The 23,540-nt window shown below is 43.9% G+C and overlaps 1 protein-coding gene across 2 annotated transcripts in view; it reads left to right on the top strand.

Moving 5' to 3' along the window:
* Positions 1–23,540, top strand: part of LTBP1 (latent transforming growth factor beta binding protein 1) — a 380,067-nt gene that overhangs the window by 187,620 nt on the left and 168,907 nt on the right. Inside the window, exon 5 of one of the 2 annotated variants that reach the window (XM_075862821.1) lies at positions 18,665–18,832. The exons of the other annotated variant lie outside the window; for it this stretch is intronic. Within the exon in view, the coding sequence (XP_075718936.1) occupies positions 18,665–18,832 (168 nt within the window). The remainder of the gene's footprint in view (positions 1–18,664; positions 18,833–23,540) is intronic. 2 annotated transcript variants of the gene reach the window in all.

The raw sequence follows: 23,540 nt of genomic DNA, 5'->3' as shown, positions 1-23,540 counted from the left end.
CAGCACGGGATACAGGAGATAGGATGTAGGGATCGGGAACACTGGGAGCAGGAAAACACCAAGGGACCATTTGCAATACAAACATGGGAAAAGTACAAACACGCTCAGGCAAGGAGTGGAAGGGCGGAGCCCTTCTTATAGTCCAGGATGATCAGGGGTTAATTAGGGAACTTTAACATGTGTGCGCGCTGGCACTTAAGGGCGGGACCGAGCGCGTGCTCGCACCTTAACACTCCGAGCAGGGCCGGACGACCGCGAGTGCTGGCGTCTGCTAGGAGGGAGACGCTGGCCGGATGCCAAGGGGCTGTCGCAAGGTAAGGAATGGCGGCGATCCGCGACCACGGCCGTGACACTAGCAGATACGGTTTACTGCAAAGTGGCAGCGCTTTAAAAAATTAGATAGAAATTAGCTTGTGTGTTGGTAGCCTATAGTTTTATAAAGGCTTCATCTAGACTGGTATATATGACTGTGCAAGAATATTAAATTCATCTTCAAAGGGAATGTCGCCCTTTGAAAACCATTTTACAGTCCAAATATAAATAAAATAGTGCATAAAAAGTTAACTACCTGTCTATTAAGTTACAGTCTGTTTTATAGCCCAGAGCCACATTCACCATTTTGCTGGTTGCTGTTTACATTTAGACACATCTCTCATAGCTTATCTGAGTTTGTTCTTTTAACATCAGATGACATTACAGTGACTATTGTAAAAGACTACTGTAAGTCCTGGCAATCAGTTGTGGCCATCCATCCATTTCCTTTGCACCTGCCACATTAAAATAAGTAATCGTCCATGTAAAACAATGTTTTTGGGTCAGGCAGAACGGGAGCTGTTGATATTCAGTAGCTTTCAACTCTGGCTCATAAAGAGTGTTTCTGAGTGGGGGCCCCCTCTTTGATGTCCATATGCCCCAAAAAGGAATACAGACAAGTTAGGAAAGTTATGTATTTGCAAAGTTGCTCAGCTTTTTATCCAGATTTACTTTTAGTTCCAATCTGTAAAATGGCTTTCAAAACGGAACGTACACTTTCAATTATGCTGTGAATATTCCCTGTGCTCATCTAGTAGTGTCAGCCACATTCTAACATTCATGAATTAAGGCTAGCTTTACTGTGGGGTGGCCAGAGTTCTGCCAGCTACATAAAGAGTCACATGCAGTGGCATAACTACCGCTGTAGCCCCACCCCTCCATGTCCGGTGGTGCCGCTAGCAGCCACTATGGCTGCTACAACGGTAGCGGCGATGCCCGTCCTCTAACATTTATGAGCCAGGTGGCACGGGCCCCATCATGCCCGGTGGCTTCGCTAGCACCGGAGGAGGCCCCGGTGCTAGCAACAGCCACATTCACTTGTATCTGCGTCCTCCGAAACCGGCCGTCGCCACCCCCTCTTGCAGTAATTATACCTGCATCAGCGCTGAATGGCCGGGCACGATCCATTCAGCACCTTATAATGACGCTGGTTGGCGGGGCAAAATGACTAATGAGCACCTTTCAACGATGCTAGCGGCGCAATGACGTCATCGCGGCGCTTCCATTGTTGAAAGGCGCTGATTGATGGGGAAAGTCATACTGCCCTGCCAATCAGCGCATTTTTAGTGACGTCATCGTGACGCTTCCGTTGTTGAAAGGCGCTGATTGACGGAGCAAGTCATTCTGCCCTGCCAATCAGCGCCTTTCAATGACGCTTGCTTGCATCTTTCAGCCCCAGCAGACCTGCTCAGAAGAGAGCAGGGCTGCATTGCCCTGCTCTCTTCTGAGCAGCAGGGCAATGCAGCCCTGCTCTCTTCTGAGCAGGGCTGCATTGCCACCAGACGGTGCGGGACGGGATCATGTGAGTATGTAAAGTTTTTTTTTTTTTTCTAATAAAACTGTGAGCGGCATTATCTACAGGGGGGCTCTATCTACAGGGGGGTGTCTATATGTGGGGATGTAGAGCACTAGATACAAGGGGGAGCTATTTGTAGGGCACTATCTACAGGGGTGTTCTATATGTGGGACACTATACAGGGGTGGTCTATATGTGGAGCACTATCTATAGGGGGAGCTATTTGTAAGGCACTATCTACAGGCGTTGGCTATATGTGGGACACTATATACAGGGGTGGGTTACCTGTGGGGCACTATCTACAGGGGGCTATCTGTAGGGCACTGTCTACAAAGGTAGGCTATATGTGGGACACTATATACAGGGGGAGCTATATGTGAGGCACTATCTACAGAGGTGGGCTATATGTGGAGTACTATCTATAGGGGGAGCTATATGTAGGGTAGCATAGTGGATCAGTGGTTAGCACTGTAGCCTTGCAGCTCTGTAGTCCATATGTGGGCACTATTTACAGGGGGCTGTATGTGGGGCACTATCTACAGGGGCTTTTATGTAGGGCACTATCTACAGGGGCTTCTATGTAGGGCACTATCTACAGAGGCTCTATGGGGGTCACTATCTACAGGGGCCACGGTGTGTGTGTGTGTGTGTGTGTGTGTGTGTGTGTGGGACACAGTGTATGGTACTACTATAATCCGGGACACAGCATATGGTACTATTATAATCAGGGACACAGTTTATGGCGCTATTATAATTAGAGGTGCAGTGTATGGTGCTATTATGTTTAGAGGTGTTGAAAAATGTATCTTCGTTTATAGGTGCAGAAAAGTTTTAAAAGTTAGAAGCTGAAGACATCTGAGCGCAAAACTGCAGAAATGGGTTGTGGCCGGGAGAAGTCATCATAGAGGTCTGGGCCGGATGGAGAAGAAAAGAGAAAAAGAACAACTAGAATCTGAGACGTCACCGGTGAGTCACTTAATATAAATGTTTATTCTGCCTCTAATCAGTAATGTAGTCACTGTATGATCTGCAGAGAGATGATGGGTGGTTTGATTATGAAATTATTTATTTTTGTGAAACAGCAACTCCCATCATATCCTTACCATTGTTCAGCCCCTGTACGGCAGGAGTTGCACTAAATTGAGCTGTATTTGTTCTGGTGATGTATATATGTACTGAGCTATGTTCTGGTGCTGTATATATGTATTGAATTTGGCTCTCGTGCCGTATATATGTATGAGCTTGGTTCTGATGCTGTAATTATATAGGATATATTTATAATAACAAAATTGCAGGGCAGATGGAATTGTTTTCAATTCATTGTATATTTAATGGGAATCCGTCTGGTAGTTTTAACCCTCTGAACCGCCACTATGCAGTAATACATCACCTGACAATATTTCCAAATGTATGTTTTTTTCAGATGCAGCAAAATCTATAAAATCAACTTTTAAAACGGCGCACACTATATGCTAATTACTCATTAAAGGGTCATGGGGCGGTGCGGCTATCCTGAACAGTCACATCGTCTTGCCTCCAAACCATGTTTGATTGACATCCCCCTGGCTGATACAACTTTCTCGGATGCGCCATTGCCTTGTACTACTTGGGCACTCACCGTGCAGCGAGGTGTACTCTGCCCGGCTTCATCGCTGCCCGACAAATGCCAGGGGAGGACAAGGCAATGGCATATCCGCAAGAGTTTGAGGAGGCTGGTAGTGATGTAGAACAGCCAGGGGGATGTCAATCAAAATCTGTGGGGCGCCGTTTCAATTTTCGCCTCATGCAGCTGAAAAGCCCAGAATTGGCCCTGAGGCTGCAGGCCACTTTAGGCCTGCAGCCTATAAGGTGCTGGGAAGACTCCCTGCGCAGGCCGGCGTGATGACTTCACAGCATCACACTGGTCTGTGCATGTGTACCGACTGGAGCCTGTGCAGCAATCCGTCCGTTGCAAGAACGGGGCAAGGTAAGTACAATAGATTTGGGGGGGGTGGCTGTGTGGCACTGTATACATGGGCGGAGCAGGATGGCACTATATACAAGGGGGGCAGGGTGGCACTATATACAAGGGGGGAAAGCAGGTTGGCTCTATATACATGGGGGGGAGCAGGGTGGCACTATATACAAGGGGGAAGCAGGATGGCACTATATACAAGGGGGGAGCAGGCAGGCACTATATACTAGAGGGCTGTGTGGCACTATATACAAGGAGGGGGCTATGTGGCACTATACAGGGGTGGGGCTGTGTGGCACTACATACAAGGGGGAGCTGTGTGACGCTATATAAAAGGGGCTGTGTGGCATTACTAAGGGGGGCTGTGTGGCACTATCTACTAAGGGTTGCTGTGTGATACTATATACAAGGAAGGGGGGCTGTGCGGCACTATATACAGGGGGAGCTGTATGGCGCTATCTACAGGGGGCTTTATGGCAATAACTATAGGGGGGCTGTATGGCACTATCTACAAGGGGGAGTTGGGAGGTGCTATCTACAAGTGGGGTGTGACACTGTCTTCAGGAGGGTTGTATAGCACTGTCTACAGGGTGCTGTATGGCACAATCTACAGGGGGCACTATCTATAATTTTCATTTTCTGGGAGACTTACCAGCAGTGGTCATATAACTATATGGATGACTCTTCTATCTTTTCACATGGGTAAATGTAATTTTCTTTGGCCACTCTTACAATTAAGCCTGAATAACACATTTTTCCTGTTCTGCATTAATATTCCATTGCAGTTGTCCTCAGGAAAAACAAAGCTACATTTTAAGAATTAGTTCTGAAGTTTTAATTTGTCCTTCATGTTGTACTTACTGTTGATATATAGATCTACCCCATTTGTCTTTGGTGTATATCACTGACAGCTATCTAGACTCTTTTCACATTTATGACTTGGTGTCTCTCTTCACAAATATCAATCATGTCACTGTTCAACAGTTATCGCGGAGGATAAAATGTATTATATGTAATATGTTTCTCATGCTTTTCCATTTTCCTAATGCATACAGTGACTCAACAAAATATTCCACTTTAAACTTTTGTTGACGCATTCAATATGTTTTGTTAAACTCACATCCTGATGGGGATTTGCAGCTCCGTATTAATGATGTCACTAGATATCCTATAAAGTTTTAGAAAAGACAAATGTAACATGGCTCTTGCCAGTCATATTAGTGCTTGATGGTATTTCACCATGTATAAGGATTACATACCATTTTTTTAAAGCTCCGTTTTGCTCAGGTCTGCTTGGGGCACAGTCTTTTAAGTCTAGCCCCACCAACTCCAATGCGCAACTGGCCAGCACCCCAAGGTAAGCTCTTTAATTTCTGCCTCTGTTCTTGAAAGCCATAGAACAAGCATAGAGCCTGAGGGTTGGACCCCAGATCCTTGCAGACTAGAACACACAGCACCACTCTTGTACATGTGCTGTGTCTAGTACTGCCGCTCAACCCTATTCACTTATCTATGAAAAAGTGAAGACCCTTTTAAACCTTTCATGCTGCAGCCATTTTTCGAATTTTCACTTTCGTTTTTTCCTCTCCATCTTCCAAAAGCCAAAACTTTTTTATTTTTCCATAAATATTGCCGTATGAGGGCTTGTTTTTTGCGGGATGAGTTCTAGATTTTCACGTCCCCATGCATTGTTTCCCACTGAAACTGGAAAAAAAATATTTGTGTGGTGAAATAGGAAAAAAACAGCAATTCCTCAATATTTTAGGGGTTTGTTTTTTTTACGGCGTTCACCGTACGATAAATATGGCATGTTAACTTTATTCTGCGGGCCAATACGATTACGGTGAAACCAAATTTATGTAGTTTTTTTATGTTTAACTAGTTTTCAGCCGTGCCGAAGGGAATTACGGGCGAAATCCGCACACTAACTGTGGTGCAGTTTTTCGCCCAGAATGTCCCTTGCGGAAAACTGCAGCACCAGCCGGTCTTGATAGCAGGCCGGCCTCCTGACATTCCATCCTAGGAGACTGCTGCAGCCTGTGATTGGCTGCAGCAGCGGTCACCTGGGATGAAGCGTAATCCCAGGAGGCCAACCTTCTAACGTCACCCACGCCGGCCTCCTGGGATGACGTTTCATCCCATGTGGATGCCGCTACAGTCTGTGATTGGCTGCAGCGGTCACATGAAACGTCATCCTAGGAGGCCGCGCTGGAGGAAGGAACACAGACTTCTGGGTAAGTATCTGGCTTTTACACTAAGCAGCATTTACACAAATACAATTGAAATGCTGCAGAATAAATTTCCGCACCACAGGTCAATTTCTCAGCGTTTTTTTCCGCTCGGTATTTACGCAGCGTGTGGATGAGATTTGTTCAATCTCATCCACTTTGCTGCTACTGTATTATGCTGCGTTTTTTCCGTACGCGATTGCGCAACGTGTGGACAAGCCCTCCAAGGAAAAAATTGAATGTTAAAAATAAAGTTTGACTTTTGTTGCCATATTCTGATTCCACAGTATGAGGGCTTATTTTTTGCAGGGCGAGCTGTAGTTTCTATTGGTATAATTTTGGGTTACATGAGACTTTTTGATCACTTTTTATTCTTTTTTTGTGGGAGATGAAGTAACCAAAAAACAGTGATTCTGGCGTTTTACATTTTTTATTTAAGACGGTATTCACCGTTGATAATGATATATTGTGTTAGTTCAGACTTTTACGGATGCGTGGATACCAGTTATGTTAATTTTTTTATTTTTTACATTGTGCTTGAAGGAAAATGGGAAAAGGTGGATTTTTTGAACTTTTAATTTTTATATTTTTTCTAAACTTATTAAAAAAACAACCAGTATTTTGCTGTTTTTTACTTGTCTACCTAGGGGACTTGAACCAGCGATCATTGGATCGTTTGTTTGATATACTGCAATACTGATGTATTACAGTATAGCTTGATACAGACACTCTGCTATAAAGCCCTCCCTGAGGCTGGAGTACATAGGAGTACAAAGATGGCAGACCTGGGGGCATTCATCAGGCACCCAGGCTGCCATGCTAACCAACAGCATCCCCGCGATCGCATCGCAGGGGGGCCGTTGCAACATTACAGGGGGCCAACCATAGTATGCTAACGGATTAAACTAGCGGGATCCCGCTCGTTACGCTGAAGTGTCGACTGTAACGCACAGCCAACAAGCTGTTCTATGGACCGGGCTCAGCCTGTGAGCCCGCTCCATACTCCCCCACCCGACGTGCGCCGTATATATATGGCGGATGTCGGGAAGGGGATAAATGCTATGTACACCTTTTGGAAAGATTTTTTTTTTATTGTTATTAAATAAATACATTTTTTTAACTATTTTAAAATTGTCTTAGATGTGATCCATATTAGATGGATCCTGAGTGTAAGGGTATGTGCACACACACTAATTACGTCCGGAATTGACGGACGTATTTCGGCCGCAAGTAGTGGACCGAACACAGTGCAGGGAGCCGGGCTCCTAGCATCATACTTATGTACGATGCTACGAGTCCCTGCCTCTCCGTGGAACTACTGTCCCGTACTGAAAACATGATTACAGTACGGGACAGTTGTCCTGCAGAGAGGCAGGGACTCCTAGCATCGTACATAACTATGATGCTAGGAGCCCGGCTCCCTGCACTGTGTTCGGTCCGGGACTTGCAGCCGAAATACGTCCGTCAATTACGGACGTAATTAGTGTGTGTGCACATACCCTAAGAGACACGCATGACTCACCCTCAGCCGAGCCGTTAGTTTAGCTGAACTGACAGATTTGGCTGAGAGACAACGATACAGCTTCTATATATAAGCCCCAGCAGTATGACATATTGGCAATTGCATTGAAAATACTACTGCTATAATAATGTTGTGTTACCTCAAACGCTAAATTCTTTTCGGGTCTAGAATGGGTTCCAACTGTTCTTTTGGACCAGATTGGTGCTAAAAAAAAAATGCATTTAATTTAATAGTGTTTCCTAAAGTTATTCTTTTTTGGTAGATATGATATATATTTTTATTGTGATAAGCTGCTCAATATCGTTATTGTGATAATATAGTGCTATAATATAACTTAAAAAAATGATCAGTAGACGGAGTACACATATATCTCTGTATGTATACAAAGATACATGATTTGCTATGCTTTGTAAACTTTCTCACAAAGTATAGACTTTCCATGAGACTCTCTTTAACGTCACTGTACAATATGCTTTATTTCATCGCTTTGATATAATCTAAACATAGAAACGTAAATGAAACAAACATTTTATATTACAGGAATTTAAACTTCATATACGAGATGTGTAAGTAGTACAAATGGTGAGCAATCCTTATTTTTGATAAAGGTAAATTGTTAAAACATTATCGAGTGACTTTTTTTTATCTGACCATCATTTGACTTGATGTAGAAGGGATTGACTAAAAATCATTAGGGTGACAAAGTGCAGCAGAACATGGAAGTTGTCAAGAGGGAACACAAACATTTTGCATGACTGTATATTATATTGCTAAAACAAATGTAGTGTTAGTATTCCGCCTCTTTGTCCTTTAACCCCTCCACTGCATGTGGTACCGGAATACACGAGGAATGATGGCTATGCGTAGCACCAGAGGGCAAAAGCATGGAGGTAAAATCCTACTACATTTTAGTAGATATCACTAGCACTCAAAAATGTTGTAGAACTACTACATCATCATGCACCATCGGCACATTGCACGCTGTCTGTGCTGCAGTCAAAATGCTGCTAATAGCAGTTACATGGAGAAGATCAGTGGAATATGCGTCATAGTGGCAGGCCCTGCCAATCCTATGGGTCCAATGGAGGAAACCTCCTCCATCAACCAAGTGCTGTTTCCTAAATCCAGATCCTGAAAAGAAAAAGTTTGGACCGAGTTTCTCTCCTCTCTCTGACTCCAAACCAGTACTGATATTTATGATTTCACTGTTGGGTCCTTCTTTCTGTTTATATCCCCCTGCCTAGGAATCATCCATGTAAGGTTCTGTTCAAATCATGTTTGGGCACTCTGGCATACAAGTTTAAACAATGCCGCCAAATGTATGTCCCAAACATGTACAACTGTATGCCTTTACAGTTACATAAGTCTGTCATGGACTCCTATTGTAAAGAAAAACATATACTGCGCAGTATACTTTTTTGGGTGGCGTCTGGCTGCTCTAAGAGGTGTAGTTGACTGTGATTTTTAATACAGCTGAAAAAAGGCATTCCAGCATATTTTAGCCAGGCGGATGCCAAAAAGACACATAAATTGTCCATTAAATGTCATCTGCTTAACCCAGCAAGAAGTGCAGCATCGCTTTAAAAACTCTAAAATAGACATACACCCTCGCATTCTGCAAGCATTAAGTACCGTAATAGACAGTCCCTTATTTCTAATAATTAAGGATTCTATCATGATAGTGTCCGTTCCGCAAAACGGGCGCCTAGCAAATATGGCACTAATATTCATGAAGGGGTCAAATAGTGAGCCTGGAAACTATAGGCCTGTAAATTTAACCTCCATTGCGGGTAAAATATTTGAAGGTTTTCTAAGAGATGCTATCCTGGAGTATCATAGTTAAAACTGGGCATTTTTTTTTTTTTCGTTTAACCAAGTGGGCGTTGTAAAGAAAAGTGTATGATGTTGATCAATCAGCATCATACACTTCTCTTCATTCATGCCCAGCTTTATTCACAGCACAGCGTGATCTCGAGAGATCACGCTGTGACGTGACTTCTTCCCACAGTTCCTTCACCAGAGCGATGGGAGAATGACCAGAAATCGCCTCCAGCTGTGCCAGGACTGCTTCTGAGGAGGATAATCGTCCTGGCATGGCTGGAGGCGATGTCTGGTCAGTCTCCCATCGCTCCGGTGAAGGACCTGCAGGAGGAAGTCACGTCGCAGCGTGATCTTGTGAGATCTTGTGAATTTTAGCAGCCAGTGCCAGGTAACTGCTGTAAGGGCAAATAAAATCTTGGAATGCATGAAAAGATGTATAGATGCACATGACATGAATATCGTTTTGCCTCAATTATACAAATATATTGTCAGAGCACACATGAAATATTGTGTACAATTTTGGGACATATCTGAACTACAGCAGGTGCAAAGGAGGGCGACCAAGGCAATGAAGGGATTGGGTGGATTGCTGTACTAAGAAAGGTTATCAAACTTGAGGTTATTCAGTTTAGAGAAAAGACGGCTTAGGGGGCCATCTAATTACAATGTAGAAATAAATAATTGGACAGTACAGAGATCTTTCTAATGATCTTTTTACTCCTAGGCCTGTAACCATGACAAGGGGGCATCCTCTACATCTAGAGGAAAGAAAATTTTGCTATCATTACAGAAAGGGATTCTTTACTGTAAGAGCAGTGAGACTATGGAACTCTTTGCTACAGAATGTTGTGATGGTTGGTTCATTGAGCAAGTTCAAGAAGGGCCTTGATCCCTTTCTTGAAAAATATAATATTGCAGGTTATGAGTATTAGATTCTGGGGATTGGATGTTGATCGAGGGATTTACTCTGATTGCATATTTGGATCTGGGGAGGAATTTATTCTCCTTAATTGGGGCAACTGGCATCCGCCTCATAAGGTTTTGTTTTTTTGCCTTACTCTGGATCAACACGGTAGGAATATAGGTTGGACATGATGGACCTGTGTCTTTTTTTTCAACCTTTTCAACTATGAAACTATGAAGATATTCCAAATGTAGGGCCCAAACGTGGGATGCACCTAGCCTAACATGTATTTTAGTGTATTGTTCAGAAGGAAGTTACTGCAGTACATGAACTTATGCATGAAATAATACTGGCAGAGTTTTTTTTTTTTACTTCATAATAATGTTATGAGGCAGCATAGCAACATTTCTGCAAACAACCCAGATCTTCATTATAAAAATATCATCATTCTCACTCTGTTTGGCATTCTGTGCAGTAGGGTGTGATATTCCCATTAGTGTCTTAACAGCACTTTCCTCATCTAGTAGCTCCAAAATTGGTAGAGGTGGAAGAATACCCAGGAAAATACTTTTACCTCAAAATGAGTCCTGTAATTAACACTTACATCACCACACAGACATAGGGCATAATATCTGGGGTCAAGCTGTGTATCTAAGAATAGCCCCAGATGTTGAGTTTGTACGAGTTGTATTATATAAGACATGAGTAAGCTTGGATTTAATTGCTGACATGCCATTGTTTTAAATCATATCTGGCTCTTGTCACCGCCAGAGCGTGTTGGACAGCCAGAAAGCTTACTGAACGAGTCACTGTTGGCATGTAAAAAACTTGGATATGTGATTGGTGAGAACTGGCCATATTTAACAACTACATTCTTCCTAATAGTTTGATGCAAAATTTTCCAAACGAAAATACGAAGAAAACCAGATTAGAAAAATTGGAAAAAAGCAGGCTATAAATGCTGACTTGCTTTTTGTTTAAAGAGGCTCTGTCACCAGATTTTGCAGCCCCTATCTGCTATTGCAGCAGATAGGCGCTGCAATGTAGATTACAGTAACGTTTTTATTTTTTAAAAACGAGCATTTTTGGCCAAGTTATGACCATTTTCGTATTTATGCAAATGAGGCTTGCAAAAGTACAACTGGGCGTGTTGAAAAGTAAAAGTACAACTGGGCGTGTATTATGTGCGTACATTGGGGCGTGTTTACTACTTTTACTAGCTGGGCGTTGTGTATAGAAGTGTCATCCACTTCTCTTCACAACGCCCAGCTTCTGGCAGTGCAGACACAGCCGTGTTCTCGAGAGAACACGCTGTGACGTCACTCACAGGTCCTGCATCGTGTCGGCACCAGAGGCTTCAGATGATTCTGCAGCAGCATCGGTGTTTGCAGGTAAGTCGATGTAGCTACTTACCTGCAAATGCTGATGCTGCTGCAGAATCAAGTGTAGCCTCTGGTGCCGACACGATGCAGGACCTGTGAGTGACGTCACAGTGCTGCACTGCCAGAAGCTGGGCGTTGTGAAGAGAAGTGGATGACACTTCTATACACAACGCCCAGCTAGTAATAGTAGTAAACACGCCCCGATGTACGCACATAATACACGCCCAGTTGTACTTTTACTTTTCAACACGCCCAGTTGTACTTTTGCAAGCCTCATTTGCATAAATACGAAAATGGTCATAACTTGGCCAAAAATGCTCGTTTTTTAAAAATAAAAACGTTACTGTAATCTACATTGCAGCGCCGATCTGCTGCAATAGCAGATAGGGGTTGCACAATCTGGTGACAGAGCCTCTTTAACTATGGTCCCCCTATTCTCTTCTAACACTGGTAACAACAATACCCTAAAAATTGATGGGACAATACCTCAAGTTAGCCAAACATTTTAAGGTCAACTTTGGGCTCCATCCCAATTTAAAATTTGGCCATACAGAATGCTAAATCTAGAGTGGTAGGAAGGCAATTTATAATGGAATAGATATATTGGAATGTGTCTTAGACTTGTATTTACAATATACTTATTTGAGAATTGAGCACATTTTGTCTTTTATAAAGAAATTGCCCACCATTACAGGCATTTCCGTGAGGACCAGCGTATACAGCAGCACACAAGGTGCCAGCATACATACATAGGATGGTTGAAAAAATACATATGTCCATACATTGACATACTGTAGGAGTTGATTTTTTTTGTTCTAGAAATTCACATTTCTTACAGTAAGGAAGGCTTATCGCCTCTGGAGAATGAACCTTTTTTTCTCCAGACAGAGGCAGCGTCCTCTTGTCGGCACATACCGATCCGTATGTGCTGCCGTACACTGCCTCTATAATAAAGTAATAAATACTTCCATAATACAGTGTGTGATGTAGCCGCCACAATTTCATTTTATCTTGAGAAGAAAACCTCAATATAAAATCGGAGGCATGTGGCAGTTCTGTATGGGACCATAGAATTCTGTGGACTGTATTTAGAATCTGCACCACACAGTTCAGCAATACGGTTTAGAACAAGCAATGGGTATGTATTTTGAGCCTTGTGACTCTAAATTATAGATGTGATTAAGAGCTGAAGTCTCGAAATGCAGTGATTTGTATGTTAAAAATAAAATGTGTTTGCATAGTTAGTTTAGTTGACAAGAAATACACTTACCATAGGGACAAGAGGGGGGGGGGGGGGTTATTGATTGAAGAAGTCTAGTTAGCCATGGTTGATCCAGAGGAAGATAAAACATTTTTTGGGGATCTTGGTAAAATTGACCTAAAAGGAAGAAAAATTCTGTCTTAAACGAAGTCATTTTATACATATAATTAACGACTTATATTGTTGTTTCAAGAAATGTCAGGTCATCTTATGCAGATTGTAACCTAGGTTTTTTTTCATATTTTATACGAAACATAGAATAGAAAACATTTTCCAAGGCAGCATAGAAAGATATTAACATTATGTTCCAAATTACACTAACCCCTGTACCCATAGTATGACGCAGGCAAGAGTCCTGAGTGGACCAGTGCCGTACTATTAGGACATTCTAATCGCGCTGAAATTGTGGCGACGGAATCAGTAGCAGAAGCACATTTGTAATATACAGCCTGACTCCTGCCGCGACTGCAGTGATTGATGATAACTCAGATCCTAGAAGTTTAACCCCTTTGATTCTACGGTCAACCCATCAGTGCCCCACAACGTAATTAAGGGCTGCTTTTGGGATACATGACAGCTGAGAGCCTATTAAAGGCCCCTAGATCTTCCATCGGTTTTTGCCATGGGCTAATAGGCTGCCTGTTAGTGTAACACTGACATGTATTAAGAAAAAAAAAGCGTTCTTTACAAAATAGGTTAGCATAAAAAAATACATATTTGGATTCGCCGCAATCCTAATGACCTGTAGAACAAAGGTAACTTTTTAGTAGTACCACAAGGTGCATGGCATAAGATTTTAGCGACAAATGGCGGAATTCATTGACACAAGAATTAAGTTTTTCCATAAAACAGGTTTTTCTGTGCAGTAGTATTAATTTTTTTTTTTTAAAGTATACATATTTTATATTGCCGCAGTCGCACCGACCCATAGTATAAATAGTTTTTACTGCACAGTACGGGTATGTGCACACGTAGTGTTTTCAGATGTTTTTCGGGCCGTAAACGTCCCGAAAAACGTCTGAAAAATCCGAAGCAGATGCAAAGGGGCGTTTTTTTACGCCTTGTTTTCCAAAAACAGCACCTAAAAAGATGCCAGCGAAAAAGTGCATGTCACTTCTTGGGACGTTTTTGGAGACGTTTTTCATTGATAGAAAACAGCTCCAAAAACGGCTTTAAAAAACGCAGCGAAAAACACGAGTTGCTAAAAAAACGTAAAAAAATCAGGAGCTGTTTTCCCTTGAAAACAGCTCCATATTTTGAGACATTTTTTGCTAAGCGTGTGAACATACCCTAAACCAGGGGTCTCAAACTCGGCCGGGTAAGTGGGCCACATATAGAAAAAGTGGGAAGTTGACGGGCCGCATTACTTTCAAATTTGATACAATACAAATTATTGTTCATCAATTAGTTATTTGATCCACTATAACACTATATTACTATAATAATAATAATAATAATACATTACTATAATAAAACCGCTAGGTTTAAAATTTGAGATTTTTCTTCACATGCTTATTTCAACAATCCAGTTTTCGCTAAATGCAGTCCGGCGGCTCAGTTAGCAGTGTTTGGCAGACACACATGTCAAAATTGGGCAGCCCCTTTTTAGATAGTGCCCTCTGTAGATGCTGCCACAGTGCCCTCTGTAGATGCTGCCACAGTGCCCTCTGTAGATGCTACCACAGTGCCCTCTGTAGATGCTACCACAGTGCCCTCTGTAGATGCTGCCACAGTGCCCTCTGCAGATGCTGCCACAGTGCCCTCTGCAGATGCTGCCACAGTACCCTCTGCAGATAATGCCACAGTGCCCTCTGTAGATGCTGCCACAGTGCCCTCTGTAGATGCTGCCACAGTGCCCTCTGTAGATGCTGCCACAGTGCCCTCTTTAGATGGTGCCACAGAGTCCTCTGTAGGTGCTGCCACAGTGCCCTCTGCAGATAATGCCACAGTGCCCTCTGCAGATAATGCCACAGTGCCCTCTGCAGATAATGACACAGTGCCCTCTGCAGATAATGCCACAGTGCCCTCTGCAGATAATGCCACAGTGCCCTCTGCAGATAATGCCACAGTGCCCTCTGCAGATAATGCCACAGTGCCCTCTGCAGATAATGCCACAGTGCCCTCTGTAGATAATGCAACACACCCCTAGATAATGCCACAGTATCCTCTGTAGATGCTGCCACAGTGCCCTCTGTAGATGCTGCCACAGTGCCCTCTGTAGATGCTGCCACAGTGCCCTCCGCAGATGCTGCCACACACACCCCAAGTAGATAGCTCCATTAGGGCTCCCTCTAGGAGTGGAATCCCCAGCCAGAGCGTTGCCGACGCTTTGGCTGGGGATTCCTCTACTGTTGGAGCTCCTGATGTCACTGTCCATACACAGTGACGTCAGGGGATCCTCCTGGACCAAAGTGTGATATCTGGGTCAACCCCAGAGCTGGAGTCCCGGAGCAGAGCACTAGTACAGGCTCTGCGCCAGAACTCTGGGGAAGCCATTATCATCAGTGTCCATATAGGGACTGTGATGTTAGGGGCTTGCCCAGAGCTAGAGTCCCGGAGCAGAGCCGCTTCTAGCAATCTGCCTGGGATTTCAGCTCTGCTCCTGACATCACTGTCCATATATGGACAGTGATGTCAGGGGCAACCCCAGAGCTGGAGTCCCGGGCAGAGCGCTAGTAGGCTCTTCCTGGGACTCCTGCTGTGCTCCTGACTTCACTGGGACTCCTGCTCTGGGGATGCCCCTGACATCACTGTCAATGTATGGACAGCGATGTCAGGGAATTCCACAGAGTCCCGGAGCAGAGACTATACTAGCGCTCTGCCCGGGACTCCGCTCCGGGGAAGCCCCAGACATCGTGTGTCCATACATGGACACCGATGTCAGGGAATTGAACAGAGCCGATACTAGCGCTCTGGCCGGGACTCGGCTCTGGGGAAGACCCTGACACACTGTCCATATATGGACAGCGATGTCAGGGAATTCCACAGAGTCCCAGAGCAGAGCCGATACTAGCGCTCTACCCGGGACTCCGCTTTGGGGAAGACCCTGACAAACTGTCCATATGTGGACAGCGATGTCAGGGAATTCCACAGAGTCCCAGAGCAGAGCCGATACTAGCGCTCTGGCCGGGACTCCGCTCTGGGGAAAACCCTGACACACTGTCCATATACGGACAGCGATGTCAGGGAATTCCACAGAGTCTTGGAGCAGAACCGATACTAGCGCTCTGCACGGGACTCCGGCTCTGGGGAAGCCCCAGCCATCGCTGTACTTATATGGACAGAGATGTCTGGGAATTCCAGAGTCCCGGAGCAGCGTCTGTACTAGTGGCTCTGTGTCCTGCGGGCCGCAGATGACAGCCCCAGGGGCCGCGTGCTTGAGACTCCTGCCCTAAACGCAAAAAACAATGGCAGAATTGCTGAGTTTTTTTTTGCATTATCTTCATTAAAAAAATAGCATTGTCCCTAAGGCACGAAATACGCTAGGGTTTAAAGTAATAATAAAGCATTGCACTCCATACATGTTTCACCATACAGTAGGTATCCAGCCTTCCTTGTTGTATACTGTAGTGAGGTTTTTTAACAGGATTTCCAATCCGGTGGTCACCCACAAAATATTCAGTTTTGGATTCCCCAACTGTTTGGAACTCGGAGGAGGAAATGAGTAAACGGCTAAAATGAGGTGTCACTTTTTCCTTTCTTAAACATCTCATTACTTCCTCCTACACCCTTAACCTGTGGTATGACTAGACAATGCTTGTATAGAAAATCCTTAGCTCTTTCTTTCCATGGATATTAAGATAGAATTTTTCCCCTTGAGTTTAAGCAGCGCATCAGACTTTTACTTCCGAACAACTTACAATCTATTCAATATCTTGCTGAGAAGGATATGTACTATTATAACAGGGATGGGTTGGCTGAGCATCATGTCAGATACAGTTCAGCAATATCTGGAATGCAGGGTTTGCCCATCCCTGTCCTATATTAATTGTATAATAAGACAAAATGACGGTTCAATCAATTCTTACTATTATCTACAGTACTAAGTATTTGCAAACACTCCCCGTAAAACTTTAAGGATGTGGCTAGACACAGACTTGTGCATGGTATCTGTGATCAGAGTCTGTAGGAATACATATACAGTATATGCAGGGCTTCTGTATACAATATTTGGTATAATAGTTTAGAGGACCTGTCATAATAATATGCACTCCTTAAATAGGACAGCATATTCAGCAGCTTTAAAGCGGATCTGTCAACTGAATATGCTGCCCTATGTAAGGGCAACATATAGCATCTGCAGGTCCGTACTCCTAGTAGTCAAAACGGCAAAAAAAAAATGTGCACCGTTTGGCTAATGGGAGCGCCAAAAGAATACAGCGGACTGTAAAATGACGCAGTCGACTACGCTATTTATTCCGTCAAAACAACGGAACCCTGTCACAACAGTGACAAACGAAAACCTTTAGCAACGTTTCCGTCACCACTGATATAACTTAGGTTTCCGTTTGCCTTTCCGTTGAGGAGTTAACCCGACGGAACCCCTCTACGGAAGGGCAACGCCGATGTGAAAGGCCCGAGTTTTTCACAGAATTGAAAGGACCTCTTTAAGCAGTTACAAGGACATGTCAGACGATGACATCAGTGCAGAGCTGTGACCCATACGTTGTCTCCAAATTAAGGGGCTACGGCAGTTTCCCTGCAACACTACAGAGGTTTGGACACACAAGGGTGGTGTGCTCCTTCCATTAGGAGAACGCTCACAGACCTTCACTGATGCTTGTGACAAATCTTTTTGACATGTCAGAAAGTGATGGCGCTGGATTTCTCCTTTAATTATGGAAATTACATTTGTAACATATTCCTCGAAAACATTAGACATTTTTATAAATATATAGACTAGTTAGAATACTTTACATCTTTCCATACATAATGATGTCTTTTCAAAGCAACCACAGTTTTAGTTTCTACTCTTTTAGAGTTTGATATGAATGTAGTTGGGATGAAGTCAGTCTGACAAGGAAAATAAATCTGAAAAGGTCTAATAAGCTATTAGCAGCAGTCGTTGATTTCTGCCCCCGAATAGGTATAATGAATTACAAGCATATAATTAATTCCTAAATCCAAAAGAGGAACTTTTGCCAAGAGGTAGTGAAAGAATATAAAAAATTGGACCCGGGCAGCTGCGTCACAAACAAGATTTGATCACTCCCGTCTAGGGTGCCAGGAGATTTGAGACAGATGTTCTCAGACACGCCGCATGCCTAAAACATTTCCAGGGGACGGGCTCTAGTGAGAGAGAGGGAAAGAGAGTGACTTAATAACGGCAGAAACAGCTGGAGTATGCAGGAAGACACAGGAGTCTATTCTCCCCTAGGTGTTCAGCCATCCTCATTGCATTACATCTGCTTGTCAGAGCTGGCTGTTTAAGCTGTCATGCAGCGTGCTCAACTTTTCTTCTTTTTTTTTTTTACGCTTTCACTCTGCCTGTGAATAAAGTGCAGCATTGTGATTACTAATCCCACTCTGGTGACTTGACTTTAAATGTGGTCTTGGAGTAGATCCCGCAGTTCTGTTTGTTAATCTTCCCACTCCTGTTTCAGAGACACCACTGGATGCTGAGCAGAGATCACTGACAAGCTGCCTTACTTCTCCCTCATATTGGTGTCTTTAATACTTTTTTTTTTTCCATACTTGGGAAGGAAACCAATGGATACCAAGCTGATCTTTCTATTTTTCCTTTTCTCTGTGCCTCCTCTGGCAGTGGGAAACCAGACAGGGCGCATCAAGGTGGTCTTCACCCCCAGCATTTGCAAAGTGACCTGTACCAAGGGCCGCTGTCATAACAACTGCGAGAAGGGAAATACAACTACGCTTATTAGCGAAAACGGTCATGCTGCTGACACTCTAACTTCCAGTAACTTCAGAGTAGGTAAGTACAGTCATAGATGTCACTAGATATGTGTTATTTCTGCTTTTCTAGCACACAGTGGGGACTATTCTCTAATATAGTTTATCTATAGTGATCATTTGGTGACAATGTTATTTACTAACAAGCTACAAGTGCACAATTACCCATAATTAGCCATAATTGTCACTTCTGCATAATTCTATTTTCTGGCAGCTGCGGACAACTGTGGGTAGGAAACATTTGCATCTAGGGCACTTGTATGAGAAGTAGATGTCTATAGAGTGCCCATGAGCTGGGTATTCCAGGTGCCTCACCTTTATGGCAGGTCAATGATATAGTCTGATGTAGCATTTTCACAATGGGAAATAACATTTTGGGGATGTGTACTTGCTGTGCGCTCCCCTTGCGGTCAATGACCCCCCTTAACAAATGGTGTCCTGCTCCATAATTATCTTCTCCAGGCCAGAATATAGGATGTTTCAGAGGCGACAACACTTACTGTACACTTAAGGCAATACTTGCTGCAATAGGATGTTTCTTATTTGCTCTTTTTATTTCGTAAACATTTTATATATTGCTTATTAAAAAAATTCCATTTTTATATCACTGGCTCATTCTCTAAATATCCCGTCTACATTTTCTTCATTCATTTCTTTTAATGCTGCCGTAGCGCAAATAAGTTTACTGTGCCATTCATCCCGAAGTAGCACACACTCGAAAGATTCAAATATTTCAACATTTACAGAACTTTTCAAGTAATTTCTCACTAGACTTTCTAAACACATTTCTGGCACTTGTAGGTCCTGTCTGGTTTTCCATGTTGCAGACGTGTGCTATGAAAGTAGACGCTTCTGAACTTCAATATATCAATGCACATGAATTATAGGTTCTTTTATAATAGACACAGAATGATGGAGATACAATAGAAGTGGTAACATTATGTGATAATGTTCTAAAGTATTGCTGACAATTTGAGTTGGACACTTCGAAGCATCAAGCAAAGAAAAGCAAATGTTTCAATCTGTCTACCATACAAAAGTGAAACCAGTGGCAATAAGATGCTGGAAAGTGCGCAATTTCTATATGCAATGACAGCGACAATTATAAATATGCTGCATAAACGGTCAATGTAGCAAAGCTCATGTGTAGTGCTATTGATCAATGCCCCATCTGTATTTATGTACCTATATGTCTTTGCATTATATATGTAATTTGAATGGATCGTGCACACCCTATAACACACACATACAGTATTTTCCTAACAATCCTAGCCCATTTCAATGTTGAACTACATGCGAAGTCAACAAGCGCACATTAATACAGATATGAGTTTAGTTGTAGGGTTCTATTCATTTATTTATGTTGGGTTCACATTGCTTGTCTGATTCATTGTATGTCCACTGTGATGATGCTGTGATTCAGCACATAGTTCTGTCTATAGTTGGTTAGTTAGTCTATGTCAGTAGCAGGTGCAGAGCCAAATGCATCCAAAGCTATCCCAACTAGTCTCCGTTATTTCACCTTAAAGTGTAGCTAAACATTTAACAACATAGCAACATGTGAGAAGTTTGGATTGGTGGGGGTCCGAGCACTGAGACCCCCACCAATCGCTAAAACGAAGCAGCTGAAGCCTCGTGTGAGTTCTCAGCCACTTCGTGTCTGTTTGGCTTTTTCCAGAAAGCCGATGTATCGGAGTACGGGCTCATAGACTTTCTATTGAGTCCGTACACGATACATTTATTTCCGGAAAAAGCCGAACAGAAACGAAGCGGCTGAGCGCTCACACTTGTGCTTCAGCTGCTTCATTTAGCGATTAGTGGGGGTCTCAGTGCTCGGACCCCCACCAATCAAAACTTCTGACATGTCAGAAGTTTGTTAAACATTTAGCTACACTTTAAGAATAAGGGTGACAATTGGATTGTAAGCCCTTATTCACACGACAGGGTTTCCCGGCCGGGTGACGGCCGTTCATAAATTGTCCGTCTCACGTCTGCATTAGGAACAATAGACCCCCAATGGGGCTGTTCACACGACCAATTTTTTGACGGCCGGGGAAACCTGGCCGTCAAAAAATGGGACATGCCCTAATTTCGGCCGTTTACCCGGCCGCCCGGCTAGCATAGAAGTCTATGGGGCCGGGTAATACACGGCCATCATCGGAATGTGTCCCGAGTGATGGCCATGTATTCCGTCGCTCGCGCTCTCTCTCCTCCTCCTCCTCCTCACAGTGCAGAGTGCATGTGAGGAGGAGGAGGGTCTTTTTTTGCTCCCTGTAGGAGTCGGAATCCCCAATCCCCGGCCGGGGATTGTGGATTCCGCTACAGGAGAAGTGAGTGACTACACTGTCCATATATGGACACAGCGACGTTACTCACTTCTGAAGCGGAATCCCCGACCCCGTGGCCGGGGATTCCGCTACAGGAGAAGTGAGTGACAACACTGTCCATATATGGACACAGCGACGTCACTCACTTCTGAAGCGGAATCCCGACCCTATGGCCGGGGATTCCGCTACAGTAGAAGTGAGTGACTACACTGTCCATATATGGACACAGCGACGTCACTCACTTCTGAAGCGGAATCCCCGACCCCGTGGCCGGGGATTCCGCTACAGGAGAAGTGAGTGACAACACTGTCCATATATGGACACAGCGACGTCACTCACTTCTGAAGCGGAATCCCGACCCTATGGCCGGGGATTCCGCTACAGTAGAAGTGAGTGACTACACTGTCCATATATGGACACAGCGACGTTACTCACTTCTGAAGCGGAATCCCGACCCCGTGGCCGGGGATTCCGCTACAGGAGAAGTGAGTGACAACACTGTCCATATATGGACACAGCGACGTTACTCACTTCTGAAGCGGAATCCCCGACCCCGTGGCCGGGGATTCCGCTACTGGAGAAGTGAGTGACAACAATGTCCATATATGGACACAGTGACGTCATTCACTTTTGAAGCGGAATCACCGACCCTGTGGCCAGGGATTCCGCTACAGAAGAAGTGAGTGACCAAACTGTCCATATATGGACATTGAAGTCAGTGACTTCTCCTGGAAGGGGGGGATGAGTGCAACCTACAGGGGACTTGGTGACATTACATACAGGGATCTGGGTGGCATTACATACAGGGGGCTGGGTGGCATTACATACAGGGGGCTGGGTGGCATTACCTGCCGGGGCTGGGTGGCATTACCTGCAGAGGGCTGGGTGGCATTACCTGCAGAGGGCTGGGTTGCATTACATACAGGGGGCTGGGTGGCATTACCTGCAGGGGGCTGGGTGGCATTACATATACAGTGAAGGAAATAAGTATTTGATCCCTTGCTGATTTTGTAAGTTTGCCCACTGTCAAAGACATGAACAGTCTAGAATTTTTAGGCTAGGTTAATTTTACCAGTGAGAGATAGATTATATATAAAAAAAAAAAAAAAAAACACATTGTCAAAATTATATATATTTATTTGCATAGTGCACAGAGAAATAAGTATTTGATCCCTTTGGCAAACAAGACTTAATACTTGGTGGCAAAACCCTTGTTGGCAAGCACAGCAGTCAGACTTTTTTTGTAGTTGATGATGAGGTTTGCACACATGTTAGATGGAATTTTTGCCCACTCCTCTTTGCAGATCATCTGTAAATCATTAAGATTTCGAGGCTGTCGCTTGGCAACTCGGATCTTCAGCTCCCTCCATAAGTTTTAGATGGGATTAAGGTCTGGAGACTGGCTAGGCCACTCCATGACCTTAATGTGCTTCTTTTTGAGCCACTCCTTTGTTGCCTTGGCTGTATGTTTCGGGTCATTGTCATGCTGGAAGACCCAGCAACGAGCCATTTTTAATGTCCTGGTGGAGGGAAGGAGGTTGTCACTCAGGATTTGACGGTACATGGCTCCATCCATTCTCCCATTGATGCAGAGAAGTAGTCCTGTGCCCTTAGCAGAGAAACACCCCCAAAACATAATGTTTCCACCTCCATGCTTGACAGTGGGGACGGTGTTCTTTGGGTCATAGGCAGCATTTCTCTTCCTCCAAACACGGCGAGTAGAGTTAATGCCAAAGAGCTCGATTTTAGTCTCATCTCACCACAGCACCTTCTCCAAATCACTCTCAGAATCATCCAGATGTTCATTTGCAAACTTCAGACGGGCCTGTACATGTGCCTTCTTGAGCAGGGGGACCTTGCGGGCACTGCAGGATTTTAATCCATTACGGCGTAATGTGTTACCAATGGTTTTCTTGGTGACTGTGGTCCCAGCTGCCTTGAGATCATTAACAAGTTCCCCCCGTGTAGTTTTCGGCTGAGCTCTCACCTTCCTCAGGATCAAGGATACCTCACGAGGTGAGATTTTGCATGAAGCTCCAGATCGATGTCGATTGACAGTCATTTTGTATGTCTTCCATTTTCTTGCTATTGCACCAACAGTTGTCTCCTTCTCATCCAGCGTCTTACTTATGGTTTTATAGCCCATTCCAGCCTTGTGCAGGTCTATGATCTTGTCCCTGACATCCTTAGAAAGCTCTTTGGTCTTGCCCATGTTGTAGAGGTTAGAGTCAGACTGATTAATTGAGTCTGTGGACAGGAGTCTTTTATACAGGTGACCATTTAAGACAGCTGTCTTTAATGCAGGCACCAAATTGATTTGGAGCGTGTAACTGGTCTGGAGGAGGCTGAACTCTTAATGGTTGGTAGGGGATCAAATACTTATTTCTCTGTGCACAATGCAAA

This window comes from Rhinoderma darwinii, chromosome 4 (genome assembly GCF_050947455.1).
Source record: "Rhinoderma darwinii isolate aRhiDar2 chromosome 4, aRhiDar2.hap1, whole genome shotgun sequence".
Lineage (NCBI taxonomy): Eukaryota > Metazoa > Chordata > Amphibia > Anura > Rhinodermatidae > Rhinoderma > Rhinoderma darwinii.
The sequence above is the reverse complement of the archived record's forward strand: the minus strand, read 5'-3'. Positions and strand labels throughout refer to the sequence as shown.